The sequence below is a fragment of the Rosa chinensis genome, chromosome 6 (genome assembly GCF_002994745.2).
Source record: "Rosa chinensis cultivar Old Blush chromosome 6, RchiOBHm-V2, whole genome shotgun sequence".
Taxonomy (NCBI): Eukaryota; Viridiplantae; Streptophyta; class Magnoliopsida; order Rosales; family Rosaceae; genus Rosa; species Rosa chinensis.
In genome coordinates, this window is record NC_037093.1 from 57,495,009 (window position 1) to 57,512,131 (window position 17,123).

General features: G+C 35.8%; 2 protein-coding genes and 1 pseudogene across 2 annotated transcripts; all 3 read left to right on the forward strand.

Moving 5' to 3' along the window:
- LOC112171643 lies at positions 1–5,598 on the forward strand (annotated as a pseudogene).
- A 1,460-nt stretch (positions 5,599–7,058) lies between these two features.
- LOC112173172 lies at positions 7,059–9,660 on the forward strand. The gene is made up of 3 exons (XM_024310750.2): positions 7,059–7,420; positions 7,501–7,590; positions 9,427–9,660. Exons 1-3 carry the CDS (start codon positions 7,163–7,165, stop codon positions 9,502–9,504), a joined length of 426 nt encoding a protein of 141 aa, XP_024166518.1. The 5' UTR covers positions 7,059–7,162; the 3' UTR covers positions 9,505–9,660.
- Positions 9,661–13,680: 4,020 nt separating this feature from the next.
- LOC112172821 (WAT1-related protein At4g08290) lies at positions 13,681–16,865 on the forward strand. Its single transcript, XM_024310309.2, has 7 exons — positions 13,681–14,039; positions 14,144–14,206; positions 14,486–14,602; positions 15,242–15,482; positions 15,570–15,728; positions 15,892–16,043; positions 16,314–16,865. Exons 1-7 carry the CDS (start codon positions 13,852–13,854, stop codon positions 16,534–16,536), a joined length of 1,143 nt encoding a protein of 380 aa, XP_024166077.1. The 5' UTR covers positions 13,681–13,851; the 3' UTR covers positions 16,537–16,865.
- The last annotated feature ends 258 nt before the right edge of the window (positions 16,866–17,123 follow it).

Below are 17,123 nucleotides of genomic sequence, written 5' to 3' on the forward strand. Positions count from 1 at the left end.
ATGCAATTCAATCGATCACAAAATAATTTTTATGAACCAAATCTTGTCTTCAACAAAAAGCCATTCCACGATGCATATGAAGACGATGAGCCAAATTACGACTATAATGATCTTGAACTTGAGGGGCTCACTGACCACCGTTTGGTACAACATGAGATTCCTACACTTGAAGAAACCATGTATACTGACATGGTAATTGGAGACAAAGCTGATGTGATGATAGCAATATTGGCTAAATTAGAATTGAAAGTCCAAATTAACTACTACTTCACTATAGGGGGGCTTGAGAAATCCACCTACGTAAAGGCTGAAGAGTTCAATGGTCATACCAAGTACCCAATGAGTTCAATACTTTGCGGCTTTAAGCACCATGAAATTTATGCCACGAACATAGGAAGTGTAAGATTTAAGATTAAACATTGGTGGCCACCTCCTAGTTGGCCATGATAGTGGTGTTCTATAATTCTCTTCTTCAAAATAATAAAAGATGAACGAAAGGTAGCCGTATGTTGAATAAAAGAAGGTGTCCACGGTATATAACGGTCTATAAGATCGAGAAGGAAGCCAAATTTTTGCAAGCTAGTGCAAATCTTGGTTATTTTGTAGCAAGCGGAGGCCGCTTGATCTACTTTGATAGAAGAATGAGCAGGCCAGTTGGTTGCGCGCTAGCAATTAATGAGAATATTTGCAGTCTGATTATGGTAGCAACAAAAATCGATTGTTCCAGCCATGAGAAGTAATATTTATTGATGCATGTCTTTCGAGCACAACAGGCCTCTAACACCAAAAGCACACCAAAGCTATTCAAATTTCAGTCTGGTCGTGTTCGTTTCACTATTTGGATAAACTTGGTCTCTAGTGCTTCTGTTGGTTTCTGGTTGAGAGTTTGATAATGTGGACAATCAGAATTGATAATTTAGATGATACCTACGAATATGTTTGGAGGACTTGGAGGACAGATATGTTTTCAAATAAATAAATAAATTTTTCCATTTTTTGGGGTTGATTAGGGGTAACTCCCCTTATTTGCACGGGTCACATTTTGACTAGGATATGAACCAGGATACCCGAGACACTTGCTATTCTGACCAGCTAACCCTAACATATCAAGATAACAGAAAAACACAAATAATCAACAAAACTTGGCCCTATGAGCCTGAATTTGATTTGCTCATATGATAGTTCATATCCACCGAACTGACCAAAAGGATCACATTAGTAAATAATGCAACTTGAAATCTATAAGAAGCTACACATATATAACAGAAGCCAATAAATCATACCCAATTTGACAGCCATAAGAGATCGGTAATTAACTTTCTTTTTCTAACTGAAAACACTTCTTGTCCTCGAGGAATTTCTTCTCATAATGCTGATACTCCCTTTATATGGTTCAAAATGGATCTCATGAGCTTTAAGAAACTCTTGAGTAACCTCCATGAACCCATAATGTTGTGGACGCTCAAATTCCGACAAATATAAGTCTGCCCAGCAATAGTGATTTGCTTATCGTATACTAGAAAGTGGCTATGGCGATCCAAATACTATATTTCATGAGTGAGAAATAGCATCTCCTATTCCTCATGAGATAAGAGGATTCTAATGATCTCTTCCTGAAACTCCCCATTTCAATAATAGGAACTAAATAAATGAGGTAATTTTCAATTGTAGTGATAACTCCTGTGGTGAACTTATAGTTTGCCAAGGCCCAGATTAGCTTTACCTTGTAAACTCATATATATTGTGATTGTATGTGAATTCATGTGATTACTTCAACAATAACAATTTGATAAATATTGTCCTACTGCACAGAAAATCCTTGCAACTCCTCCTTTTTCCATTCAGGTTCCCATTACTTCTTCTTTTATTTTCAAGGAATGGTTATTAGAACAGGCTTCCAGTCTCTCATCAGAAATTTTTTCTAAGTTGCTAATGATCCTATGGGGGCTTTGGAAGAACAGAAATGATAAATTATGGAATGATATTGCTAAACAAGCACCAGTAATTGTCGCTTGTACTATGGCTTGGTATGAAGAGTTTCTTCAAGCTAATAGAAGCATGACACCGGTAACCCACAAGAGGACAAAAGCTGCAACATTCTAGTCCCCTCCCATGGTTGGTATGTTGTGTCTGAACGTTGATGGTGCTTATGTACCTTCACTACAACATGGAGGCACATAAGGTGTTCTGCGTAATGAGAAGGGCGAGTTTGTCGCTGGATTTGCTTATAGGGTGCCTAATGTGTCTTCTGCTTATCATACTGAGCTGCTTGCTATTAAATCTGGGTTAGAGATCATTCAGGCACTTGGCATGTCCAATATTGCTTTAATGAGTGATTGTTTAGAGGCTGTCAAGGCTGTGACAGAAGAGGATCAAGATTTATCTCCTTTGGGAACTATTGTTGAAGAAATTAAAGGTTTGCTAGCTGAATTGCAGTCTATAGGTGTTTATCCTACTTATAGAACTGCTAACCATGTTGCTCATAGATTAGCAGGTCTTGGTTTTGATTCTGACATTCATATGGAATGGTTCTTTCAAGCTCCAGAGTATGTTTTGGATGCCCTACAGTACGATTGCAATCGTATGAATCATTAATACAATTTCATCTTTACTTCAAAAAAAAAAAAAAAACTTGATAAATATTCTAAGATTGAAATGTGTGATGTTGAATAGATTATAATTTTCTAAAGGTTTTGATTAATTTTTTATTTTTTTTACTCTATCAAGTGATAGACCTTGCCACAAAAATATTCAGTCTTTATCATTTGCACTAATTAAACTTAACTAGAACATTCAGACCAAAAAGTGCAGTGCTAGGGATTCCAAATTATTATACCAAAATTGAATCCCAAATAACATGCCAACTGCTACGTACTAGCTAATTTCCAATGTATATTTATCAAAAATTAAGTCTTCCGAAGAGAATGAAAGAAAATATCCTTGCAAGATTTAGTATTTTGATAGGAAATTGAAGGCTAAATATATCTTTGAAATTTAGATGATATACCTAGAAATTGGCTTGGGGGACTTGGAGGACATGTATGTTTTTAAATAAAAACCGCTCTTTTAAGCTTGATTACGGAATGCTTCTCTTATTTGTGCGGTTCACATTTAGATAGGATATGAACCAAAATAAGAGCGGGGTCACATAAGAAAATTGTATATATTTAAGTAGAAAACTACACCATGTTACTAATTGGTCACATCATAGCGCGCAATTTAGTTACTAGATGTGACACCTGTATTTTGACCGGTCGACTGTAATACTTTTTTTATATTTTTTATGCAGACTGTAATACTTCAAAATAGCAGCAAAACACAAATAATCATCAATTGTGATCCATTATACAACATACAATAAATGAAATTATATCTGCATACGAAATAGCTTACAAATGTCCGGATAAGGATATTACAAATTTACAAGCAATCCTGAATGGGAAAAAGCTTACCACTATGAGATACCTATTTTGGCTAGAATGCTATCTGATGGCACTGAGGTTAGTTTCAACTTCAATTTATGTAACGTGTTGGTTTTTGCATTTGGGAAAGTTATCAATTTTACTAATTTACAGCTCAAATTGAGTTTTGTCCAGATAAGGGAGTTTGTTGTATAGGGATATTACAAGCAATCCTGAATGGGAAAAAGCTTGCCAGTATGAGATACGTGTTTTGGCTATAGTGCTATCTGATGGCACTGAGGTTAGTTTCAAGTTCCAACTTCAGTTTATGTAATGCACTGGTTTTGCATTTGGGAAAATTTTCAATTTGAGTAATTTACAGCTCTAGTGTTAAGCTTAGACAGATTTCTAAGCTTTATGATTGCAATTTTGATCGATCTTTCATACTGATTGGAACCATGTTAAAAGGATAATGTTTACTCCACGTAATATCTCATTTTGTATATCTAATACATCACACATTTTTCTATTTGAATTGCATTATGCATCAAAATATTTAGAGTAGCTCGTTCTTTTCTTAAATTGCATAGATGAATTTTAAACCATGTTAGATGACTGGTGAACCATATTAAATGAGTCGCATACGTATTCTAATGTAGTTACTAGAAAACCCCTAAGCCCAAAACCTTTTATACCACCTCTTGTGTGATGAATAACAGATATGAAAATTTCCCAATATTGTTGTTTAGCACAGTGAAGTTGTCCATCAGTGTCCAAGAAATGTCCATCAAAGGTGATGAACGACCTTCTGAATATATTGTTAAAGAAAGCAAGTTTGGAGCTATAGAGTCTTATCTAGAATTGGGTCAAATCCCCATCATTGATGTCAGTCTCTTCTCCCCACCGTCAATTGATACTAAGGAAGCAGAGATTGAACTAACAAACTCAGAGCAACTCTTAGCTCATCAGGCTGCTTCCAGGTTATATATAATTTTACCTAAGTTTTAATATAGTGTTCGTCAAGTGACCAGGGGAACATTTTAGATATATTACTATATCATAAGTAATATTTTTCTTTCTATGTGCATTTTCTTAATTTGTTGTACTTGTTTTTCACCTTTTTGGGTTTTCAGGCAATAGGTCATGGGATTTCAAGTTCCTTTCTGGACAAGATACGCGAAGCTGCGAAACAATTCTTTGAACTTCCAGTGGAAGAGAAGCAGAGATACTCCAGAGAAATTTATGGTGGCCGTGAAGGATATGGAGTGGATGCCATTGTCTCAGAGAAGCAAGTTCGCGATTGGTCATACCGCCTAATTCTGCGTGTATTCCCTGAAGATCAAAGAAGGCTCAATCTTTGGCCAGAAAATCCAAATGATTTTGGGTACATTAACTTCAAACATTAATTGTCTACATAATGCATACATAATTTTCTTTTATTGAAGTCATTGACTACTAAGAATACTTCTGTGCAGAGAAGTTGTACATGAATATGCAATAGAGGTGAAGTTTATGATGGATGTTCTGTTTAAGGCCATGGCAAAATCTTTGAATTTGGAAGAGAACAGCTTTTCGCATAAGCTGTCTGGAGAGCAAGCTCAGATGATAGCAAGATTCAACTTCTTTCCGACGTGTTCAAGACCCGATCAGGTGTTCGGTGTGAAGACACATACAGATGGGACAGGATTAACTGTTCTGTTGCAGGACAAAGAAGTAGAGGGTCTTCAAGTTTTGGTGGATGGTAAATGGGTTAGAGTCGCCATTGTGCCACATGCCATTTTTGTTAATCTTGGTGCTCAAATGCAGGTAAAAAAAGTTTACTTATCACTCTAATGTATTTCGTTGCTTTCAAATGTCTAAAATTTCGTAGTAATTTTTGATAGTGTGTGAATTCATGCTGCAGATTATGAGTAATAATGACATATTCAAGAGCCCACTGCACAGGGTGGTGACAAATCCAGAAAGACTGAGGCTATCTGTGGCCTTGCTTAATGTACCAGATCCTGAAACCGAGATTGGTCCAGTGGAGAAACTGATAGATGAGACAAGGCCAAGGATATACAAAAATGTCAAGAACTATTCCAGTATTAACTATAAGTGCTTTCAGAGAGGAGAAGTAGCACTTGAAACATTAAAAATCTAAATTTCACACTTCTGTACCTATCTGATATAGAAGTAGATTGTGTAAGCACTATGAAACTTTTTAAATAAGACCAATCCCTTTGATCATAATCATAGGATGACTTCCCTTGTTTGCTCGGGTCACATTTTGAACCAAGACATTTGCTATCCTGACAGGTTGACCCTTATATCTCAAAATAACAGAAAAACAGAAATAATTACCTAAACTTGGCCTGATGACCCTGGATTTGATTTGCTCTCCTGATAGTTCGTATCCATTGAATAGACAAAGAAGGATGACATTAGTACATAATGCAACTCGAAATCTATAATAAGCTACACAAAGATAATATAAGCCAATAAATAATACTCAATTTGTTGATATAATGCCATCAGAGAATGGTAAATTTCTTTTTCTATCTCGATACACTTCTTGTACTCGAGGAACTTCTTCTCATAATCTCGGTACTTCCTTTATATGGTTCAAAATGGATCTCATGAGCTTTATGAACCTCTCGGCTAACCTCCAAGAATTCATCATGTTGTCAACGCTCGAATTCCCTACGAACCCGAAATTTCTAGGTAGAAAGGGAGTACGTACAAAGTCTGTGGAGCAATAAGGATGTGCTGATCGTATGCTAGAAAGTGATCCGAATACTTCATTTCATAAGCGAGACATAGCATCTCATATTCCCCATATTATGAGTTCAATCTCTTCTGGAAACCCCCCATTTCACAAATAGGAAATAAATAAATGAGAAATTAAGTAATTTTTAACTGTAGTGATAACTCCTATGAGGAACTTATGGTTTGCCAAGGTAAAGCCATATAGTAATTGTTATGTGATTACTTCAACAATAACAACGTGATAAATATTTTAAAACATTTCGAATAGATGATAATTTTATGAATTTTTTTTTTTTTTTACTCTATCAAGTGATAAACCTTGCCACAAAAATATTCTTTATCATTTGCACTAATTGTTTTGCTCTGGTTTTGAATTTTCTAATTGATTTTTATTTGTCCTCTCATTAAACTTAACTAGAACACTCAAGACCAAGAAAAACTTAACTAGAACATAAAATTTAGTAAATTGCTACCCATTTAGCCTTACCACCATTATGCCTCTCAATGACAATAGTTATAACTAATTCCCATGAGAATGAAAGAAAAGTATCCTTGCAAGATTTAGTACCTTGGTGGGAAAGGCTAACTATATCTTTAAGATTTAGATGATATGCGGAGGAATAGGCCTGGGGGACTTGGAGGGACAGGTATGTTTTCAAATAAAAAACCTCTCTTCTAGGCTTGATTAGGGAATGCTTCCCTTATTTGCGGGGTTCATATATTTACATACGATTTGAACCAAAATACTTGAGACACTTGCTATTCTGATTGATTGACCCTAATATTTGAAAATACTATAGCAGTCAAGATATATATATCGATGCCCGCAAGTTGATCTGCACACTCATCTTGACTTGTCTTACATATAACTTTCCTCTTAATGGAGAGGGGCACATCGAATCGCGGGCTAAATAAGATTTAGCTGACAGGTCCAGTCTCCAGATGAGTCCGGCCCGGCCCGCTAAACGAGTCATAGAAATGGGCCTGCAGTAGCGGCGGCGGCATCACGCACGATGGCCATTGCAGCAGCGACAATGGCTCTGGCCAGACCGACCTGGACTGCTTTGCTAACAACAACACACAGGGCCAACTGGGTCTTCACTCCTTTCGCTGTTTCTTATTCCTCCTCTTCTTCTTCTTCTTCAAAACCTTCAAGAGCTCTCATTCTCTACTCCAAGCCCGGCTGCTGTTTGTGCGATGGCCTCAAAGAAAAGCTTCAGGCCGCGTTCTTACTCTCCGGCCCTGATTCCATTCACGATGTTGATTTACAGGTAACCCAGCTTAGTCTCTGAATTTCAAGCTCCAAGCTTTAAGCTTTGTCTCTGCTTTTAATGGAGTGTGTTGTGTTCAGATAAGGGATATTACAAGCAATCCTGAGTGGGAAAGAGCTTACCAGTATGAGATACCTGTTTTGGCTAGAGTGCTATCTGATGGCACTGAGGTTAGTTTCAACTTCAATTTGTGTAATGCACTGGTTTTGCATATGGGAGAGAGTAATTTACAGCTCTAGCGTTAATCTTAGACAGATTTCTAAGCTTTATGATTGCCCTCTTGATCCATCTTTCATACTGAAGTTCATGTGTCATTGTAGGACTCTTGAAAACGTTATGCTTAGGAGTTTTAGTAACTTAGAAACCCCAATAATATATAGGACATGCCTTTGTCCAATTTTAGTAAGGTATTTCCTCACCCAATATCACTAGGGATGCAAATTAGGCCAGCTATCCTGCCAAAGCCTAGTTTGGACCCTGGTTGGAATCTTACAACATTGTGCTGAGTTTGGTTTGAATAATCCCTGCTAGAATTAGTCTGGGCTGAACTGGGGATAAGTAAGCCTGATAGATAACCAAACATTAAAAAGTCTCGTTCCAAAACCCCAAATGAATGACATTTTCTTATATTATATTGCTTTCACTTAATTGTAAGATCCTATTTAACAATGATTGTGTGTGTTTTTTTTTTTTTTTTTTGGTTATTTGACTTGTTTGTGATCCTTGTTCATTTTATCTTTATTTCCCAATACAATGAAAAGTTTTCAAGCTAGAAATATAAAATCTCTTTCAATAATTGATAGTGCTACATTTTATTGGACTGATCATTATCCTTTATATTAAATTTTGCTCTGTCAGCATTGTCCAATTTGACATCCTTTTATTTAAAGTGATTATCTGGTTTGAATCTTTATCGGTGGGCTCTATAGTGCAGTTAAATGAGAGACAATAAAGAAGCCATCAGTAAGATGATGCTTGTCTCCGGTTGTTGGCATTGAATGGTTATGATGTGATGAATCAAAATAAAAGAGGTCTTATGTATCCTAGGACTTGCGCATTTTTAGAAATCACAGTAAACACTAGATCCCATTAAATCTTACTGTAAGGTTACTAGGTAAACAATGTCCAACAGTGTGTCATGACTTGTGATTGTGAACACTGAGCTAGTTCTAATAATTGATGCAAGGGCTTCAGAGAGTCTGTTGATGTTTGGCTGAGTAGTGGGTAAATGTAAACGCTTCCTACGATTCTTTCTTTTTGTTCTGGTACATGGATCTAATTAACTGGTTTGGTTATCATTGCATTCAATCAAAGAAGATTAATTAGATACTGAAACCAGTTATCCATTGTTGAGATTGATTGGAATATTACCTGACTAATATTGTTCCATTATCCTCTGATATATGGCTGACGTTTGAATCAATGCGTTTATGCCTTCACGTTTCCAACTTAGTTATGGTTGGAGGCCCCAGACTATGTATTACCTTTTCTTATTAATTCTAATGGAATCCTTTTCGAATTCCATGGTTCTTCATTAATTTCTGTTTTGCTTTTTTCCTGCTGCTGTGACCTATCTTCTGTAGATTTATGATTCTTACTCCTGAGTGCTTGCTGATGGATGCAGAACCTCTTTGCATATCTAATGTTTCAGACATTTGTTAGTTTTGTAATATCCATGATTAATTTTCCAAGTCATACATCTCTGATTGAGTTTACTTTTTTTTTTTTTCCTGTGCATGATTGCAAGGATATGGATTTAGTTGCTAGTCTATTTAGAAAAAAAAAAATGCTTCGTTGCATTGCCAAGTATCAAGAAAACATTTTGCATTAGATGGTGGAATTATAGTTCCATACTCAGATCAACAGCCAACTTGAAGCATTTCAAGTTTTCTGATCCTTTTTGTTCTCTTTATTAAGACTGGAGTTCTTTGTAGATTATAGATAGTATAGTACTTGCACTCATTCTTTGTAGTTTCATCTAATGCAAATATCAATGTCTGGTCCAGGAAACTCTACCTAGATTATCTCCTCGTCTTGGAGTGGAAATGGTTCACAAGAAAATAGCTGCAGCCTTGAAACATTAGTGGGTTCTGGCTTTCCTTGTAATCAAAGTTAAGTATTCTTCTCTGTAATGTAGGTCTTAAATTGTAAGAAATTATATTTTGGAATATTCAGATCAACTTTTGTAGCCAATACTTTAATTGAATGGTCAGACAAATTGTTTTGACTTGTTCTCCTGATGCCTTTTGTTCTTCTGCATTATGTTTGCTTTACATTGAAAGGAGTTTCTTCAATGAAAATTCTGGCTAATTTCCATATCTGCTTATGCAAGACAAACACTCTTCCTATACAGATTCCAAAAGTCCTTAACCTTTATTGAAAGTTGAAATAGACGGCTCTGTAGTTATGGTGCTCTTCTTTCCATGATAAAACATATCAATTACAGGTCTTCCTTGCGTGCTTTTTAGCAACAATTATCTCACTTTGAACTACCACTTCTAAGCATTATTGAAAAACTACAATACATATAAAGTTTACTCCACTTTAGTCTTTGCTCTTGCTAGCTTTGTCGTAAGAAGACAGATTTTCCACACTATTTTTTCCTTGATATTTCCCTTTTATATAATATGTATCTTTTTCTACAGCATTACAAGGATCATATTGTCATCATCTTCAATCAGCTATCGATTTAAAGTTCATTCTTTTTCAGTGGATAAATAAAGTAGAATTGCAGTACATACTACTCCAATAATTTGACATAAAAAACTTGCAAATAAATTATTTATATTAAAAATTGAGGAAAATTTTTTGGACAAAAGTTGTTGCTAAAGTTTTGGAAATTCTTTACCCTCGAAAGCTTCATTACTTGTTCTACTTGTGCAGGCATGCATATTCATAGTTTGAATAATTTGTATATTGCTATAAGCAATTGATATACAGAAATCAGACAGATTTGATTGTATAGATCTCAACCAATGCTAGGTTTCTAGCATGAATAATCAATAATTGTACTTGCACATACAATTGGCCAGTGCCCAACTGGGCTGGCTGTGCAGCAAGAGCATTGTGTTTATTTCAAAGGAAGAACTAAAGGAATCAATCATTGATTTCATTGCATAATAGTAGCTGATTGATCAACTCTACTTTGCCATCAGCACGTCAAAAAGATGAGAAAAAGGGGATTGATTACACAGAAAGGTGCTCTTTCTTGTGTATTATGCAGGCCAGGAAGGTTGCATGGTCTAAGTTTTAAATCACTTCACCTTCAAAACCAAAAGTAATGGAACATGATATTTCTTTGACCAAGTACTTTTTCATGGAACATGATATTTCTTTAATCACTCACTTTTTCCTGAAGTTGATGAGGATGATTTGTTGATCTCAATAATTCACAGGGTAGCTATAACCAGGGGGATATCTGATTCCATAGCATGTAGTCTAAGATTCTGATTTCCCTTTCTCCGTCTTTAAACATGATAGCTCAATGTGTTTTTTTTATCTCTTTTAGTTCTTGCACACTTCTGATTTGAGATCTGCCAAAATTTTCGATAGATCTATCCATCCTACCTTTTGTAAAGATTATGTAGCACTTATCTGAATGCATGCATCCGAAATTTAGTGAGTGTACGTACTTGATTTGTTTCGTTCATCACAAAACGTTTAAAAGTTGGAGATGTTGAAGTATAAGCTTAGTTCCAATTGATTTTCACAAATCCATATGATCTATTTCTAACATGTTAGCTAGCATTTCTCTTTAACAAAATATTGATAGAAATCTCAAGTTTGAATCCTTCCTCGTTTGTTTTTGGGAAAAAAAAAATCCTACTGATTGGAAATTATAAGATTGGACGGAGTCATATGACATGCAGATGAGGTATTTAGGTTATCACAAGAAGAAAAGTGGCAATAACACTTCAAAATCAAGTTAAAGGATCAAATTTGATTAAAATTACAATTGAGGTTAAGTGAAATAACTTTTTTCAACTATAATAGATTAAGTAGAATGTTACCTATGGTCATTAGCATTCATAAAATGCTCTCAACACTCGATAATATTAGTCCACGAACTATACTCTCCTTTTTTGGCATTGTACAATACAATGTTACATTACACGACACTTATATTTACAGATATTATTTACTGACAGTAACATTCCACTAAAAAAAAATTGTGTTCCTATTTGTTACCGAAAATTACTTTTGTTGTAATTTATGTAGAAAACACCCCAAGTTTAATCCCCAATGAAGTTATGAGGGAGTTTGCTTGACCGAACTCCCATTTTGATAATAAGGCAGAATCCCCCACATAAAGAAAGTGTTCCCTTTGCATCTTCGCCAAACCATGCCTTCATCAGTAACAAAAATAATGTGGAGTTCTCTAATTGTTGATATAAATTCACTAGTTTGTGTAATATGATTATATAACTGGTACTTCTGGTTCTTTTATAAAAGGGATTTCAAGCCTTAGAAAAGTATGCAGAATCATAATTATATATCCAAATAATGCTACTCTTAAAAAGCTCAATTGGTTAATCAAGGAGCATGCACTAGAGAGCTGCCTTAATCATGCTTGCTGAATGGGAAGCAACTATATATTTGCACAGAAAAATTATATATGTGAAGATCCATGGCTTTTTAGCAGAACCATCAGTTGGAAAAACTTATAAAATTAAGTTAGCTCAAGATTGTTATCCAAGTCATAGTTTAAACCCCATACGTAGGGGTGTACTCAATTCCAAACTTAATTATCTTGATCCATTTTAGCAAACCGTGTCGTAGTAAATTGACTACCATATGGTGTCGTGCTATGTACTAGGAATTGTAGCCACATGATTTTGTTTTCCTTTCCCTTTACATTATAAAAACTATCTCAGGTGGGGTTTGAACTTTTTCGACCGAAGAATAGTACCTGGACTTTTAAAGTGATCAAATAGGTATCTGAATTTCCAAAATCACATCAATAAGGTACTTTCGTCTATATTCTGTTATTTCTCCTTTTACGTGTAGGGGCAAATCAGACATTTTACTCAAATTGACCACTAAAATGATTGTCATAAACCCAACACTATTCATGTGAAACTTTCCATCATATTTTACCTTCAATTATTGTTTTTCGATAAATAATAACGGTAATCATTTCAGCATCATGTTTTCTTAAATAATTTTTATTGTTCCCTTTCAAAAATTATTGCAATTAATTTTTACAAAGTAAAATTAAGGAACAAAAGAAGTGATTATACAATAAATTATTTATTAATCTTTATTGTTTCAGTTGTCTCGGGAGGAGTCCGATCCAGCTGAACACAGGATGTATCGGTCTGTTACTATCGCTATCGGTCTCGCTTATCTGTAAAACAGACGAAGGTCAGAGGGAAGACCGGATGTGTCGGCCTTCAACGCTTCGATGCCTAAGTCAGTATCGTATAAGATAATGATAATGGAAAGTGATAGTAGCAGTTACCTCTTCGGGTTGTTGGAGATGACCTTAATGTAGGAGATTTGTGGGAGCTTGGTTCCGTTTCTTTCGGTGTGGGACGCTCGGGGTTCCCGATATAGCCCCGATGCCTGAGACTCCATGAGAATTTGTAACTCCAGTAGTTAATAGTATTTCATTACGTCCGTATTTAGGGTTTGAATTTCGACTCCCGCTTACCTATCTCTATCATTAACAAAGAATAACCAGACAATAGAGATAGATCAAGAAAAGGAACAACAACATATACTACTCACCCATTTTCTCTATTTCAATATAGACAATATAATATACATTCCAATTAAAATCCTTAACAATGAAGATCTCTCTCTTTTACCAAATTGTGCATGCGTAAGGAGAAATTTTCAGTGTAGCCGTCAAACCCTACATCCACCCAATCCCATAAACTAAATACTTCCTAAATATCGTTCTGAACCAAATTGAGTCGTCAAAAACATGTGAAACTCCTATATTGGTGTAACTATATTGGCTATTGCATTTTGAACGGTTGAACCAATCAACGAGAGCACATGAATCAACAACATGGTTTGTTTGGGTTTGTTCGGGCTGCAGTTCCTACTTAAGAAATGAGCACGAAATACTTCACCTCATGATGTTTCTCATTGTGATATTAATGGAACCACACAAGGAAAAAAGAAATTCCTAAAAGCAAGCACCGCAGCAACGTATACGTTTGCTGATTAATGACCAAAGCAAGCACAAATTAAACAACTGTATATATTATTCTCTCCAGTCTCTATTGCAAGAAGATAAGAACCTTTATGTTGAAGTGGGTTTTATCTCATCACACTGAATTTTTAGCTTTCTTTGATCCCTATATATAAGAGAGCTATTGCATTGCACCTCTCAATTAGTTTCATCCCCAAACAGTACTAGCTAGCTAGCACTTCCAGTATTTCTGATCACCTTCACACTTTACACTCTCAGAGACACAGAAATGTCGAGTAATATGTGGAAGAAGGCGAAACCCTATTTGCTGACGATAGGTTTGCAATTCGGAAGTGCAGGGATGTACATCATAAGCACTGCGACTCTCAACCATGGCATGAATCGATATGTTCTTATTGTGTATCGCAATGCTATTGCAGCTCTTGTCCTCGCTCCTTTTGCTTTGGTTCTTGAAAGGTCGGTACATACTCTAAAAATGAATAGAAATGATTGCTTTTGTATATTCATTTTAAGTTTTTGTTCTGATAAACATATTTCTATTTGTTTTTTTTTTTTTACAGGAAAACGAGGCCCAAAATGACGCTTTCAATCTTTTTCCACATAATGGTGCTGGGATTTCTAGAGTAAACATCTATCACTTACTACAAATTTTATTGATAACTTATCTTCTCATATATATAAAAATGGAACCCGGCCATAAGAGTACATGACCAGTAAATACCTACGGTAGAATAGTTTTACCTGAGCAAATTGTGATTTCATGACTGCAAGGAGTAAACAGAAATAGGAGATTGAAGGACAAGTAGAAACATATTATATCCTAATTAATTAATTAATTAATAGCTATTAGAAGAATGGCCCTAATTAACTAGACCATTCATAACATTTACTTTTGTGTGCAGGCCGGTCCTTGATCAGGGCTTTGCTTACTTGGGAATGAAATATACTTCGGCATCATTTACTTCTGCCATCATGAATGCCGTTCCCTCTGTTACCTTTGTAATTTCTGTCATTTTCCGGTAAGAATTATCATTAGTCAAATCTTCTTTTGTATGTCGATCATGTTGCAAGACTGATAAATTTGAACAGCTTTCTAGGTAAGACTCTGAATCTAACATGTCAGATATCTTCTAACCACTTAAGTCCCAATTAACATCTTCAGGCTGAAAAAGATATCATTAAGCCTCTGCTGGGACATGAGGAAAGTGAAAAGGGTATCCTAATACCTGGAACTAACTAAGTAAACATGACCGCGCAAGTACCAAAAGGTCCAATAGTCTCACTTTTACACGTCCGAAATTGAAAGAGCTAATTGGATTATACGGTTTATACCATACTTTGCTTTTGGTGATCTGCATTAATAAAAGAAACTAAGAAAGTGAAAATGACTTCATCATCTAATGGTGACATTAGTTAATTCCAATAAGCAGATACTAATTCTATATTATGCCAAAGTAGTGTGTTTGCTGTTTGGCAAGCAGTAGCATATATACCCATTAATAGTATTTGAAAATTGAAGATTCGGTTCTACTTTCTAGTTATAGTGAAAACCACGTAACACTTATCTGTTAAAAGGGTTTAGTAATTAATTGTTGAACTAATGCTAAGTTGTATGAGCTAATTAATTAATCTTAATCTTATCTTATGATATATTACAGGATAGAGCATGTAAACATTAAGGAAGTCCGGAGTCAAGCGAAGGTGATGGGAACCCTAGTGACCTTTGGGGGAGCTTTGTTGATGGCAATGTACAAAGGCCCTGCCATTAACTTAGTAGGCTCACATGATGACGGAGGCCACCATGAAAGTAGCAGCCGCACCTCGAGCACACACTGGGCAATGGGGACGCTCTTTATCCTCATAGGTTGTGTGGCTTGGTCCTGCTTCTACGTGTTACAAGTAAGCAAACCCGTCGTCCTTTAAAAGCTTAAGTTGAAAGGTGTGAGCAACCAACTGGTTTATATTAATTTAGTAACATCCATGCAGTCTGTAACAGTGAAGAAATACCCGGCAAACATATCCCTTTCCTGCTGGATATGCTCGATGGGCGCAATGCAAGGTGCAGCAGTAGCGTTTGTTGCAGAGCGCCATCCTAGTGCATGGGCCGTCGGCTGGGATACGAGGCTCCTAGCACCTCTCTATACAGTTAGTAACACGTACATTAAGAATATATATGGAACGTCACAACAATTAGTTTTATGTGACATCTTTGCTCGTTCACAATGAGTTTTGTGTATAGGTTTTATTTATTTTATGAGGCCTTTCATTTCTTCTTTAATTAAATTAAGTTGTATTTTCAATGATGCAGGGAATAGTTAGCTCTGGAATTACATACTATGTGCAAGGATTGGTAATGAAAACTAGAGGACCAGTATTTGTAACAGCTTTTAACCCTCTCTGCATGATCCTCGTCGCAATTCTGGCTTCGTTCGTTCTAGCTGAGAAACTCCACCTGGGCAGGTAAAAAAACGCAGGCATCTAGTTATATATCTCATCAAAGTAACTTTCAGAATTCAGATATGTCTTTTGGACATACTTTACGTTAAATAGCACATATCTTATGAGGAAAAACAATGGAATATACACATGCATGTTTTCATGTCGTACGTATTACTTCACAATTAGTCGACTTAAGCTTTAAGCAAGATAATATCTTTACAAACTTTTTTAAAATACTTGATATATATATAACTTTCTTTTGGTTACTAATTTACCTTGATTCATATTCAGTATCATTGGAGGCTTTATAATCGCCATCGGCCTTTACGCTGTGGTGTGGGGTAAAAGCAAGGACTATAGTAGCCCAACCAGTGATCCCACTGATCTCAAGGATGAGAATGAAGCTCACAAATTACCAATTACTACAATCAATGGGACTAAACTGACCATTATTGGCGACAAAAATAGCAGCAACCAGCCAGCAGAGATGCAATATATGACGGTCCAAAAATAAAGCTTCTCATTGGAAAACCCTAGCTTTTCTTTCGGGACAGCTCTACTATCAAGTTGTGAAATGAACTACTGTTATCAATCAACGAAGCCAGAATAAGATCGAGTATATGTTGTGGTTCTTCTTTTCTCAATGAAATATGTATGTACGTATAGCGGTATCCTGCACAAAGTTCTGCAGTCGGGTCTCCTTTTGTCTTTCACAGTTTTGTGGGTACAAAATTAGTCATATTTATCTTTGAACGTATAATAGATCGGTCGATCTTGAATAATATTATTGAACATATCAGATTTTGTAACCACATTATTGGCAAATTATTTATCTCTTACAAAGTTAGGGTTCGCTTGCAGATAAGTAGATCACATACATAAGTACCCCACCCTTTGCATTATGAGGAGTTGATTGCAAATTTAGTCAATATGAACATCCCCCTAAAGAAAAGCTAGAAAAGTAATGATATTAACATTTCAAGGAGTGTAGCTCGTCAACTTTAGGTGAAAGGTATTCTAAACGCCCAAGCAAAGTAAGGCATGTACATATCGAGCTCCTGAGACTACATCTAACCAAGGCATGCATAAACTATCAACTAT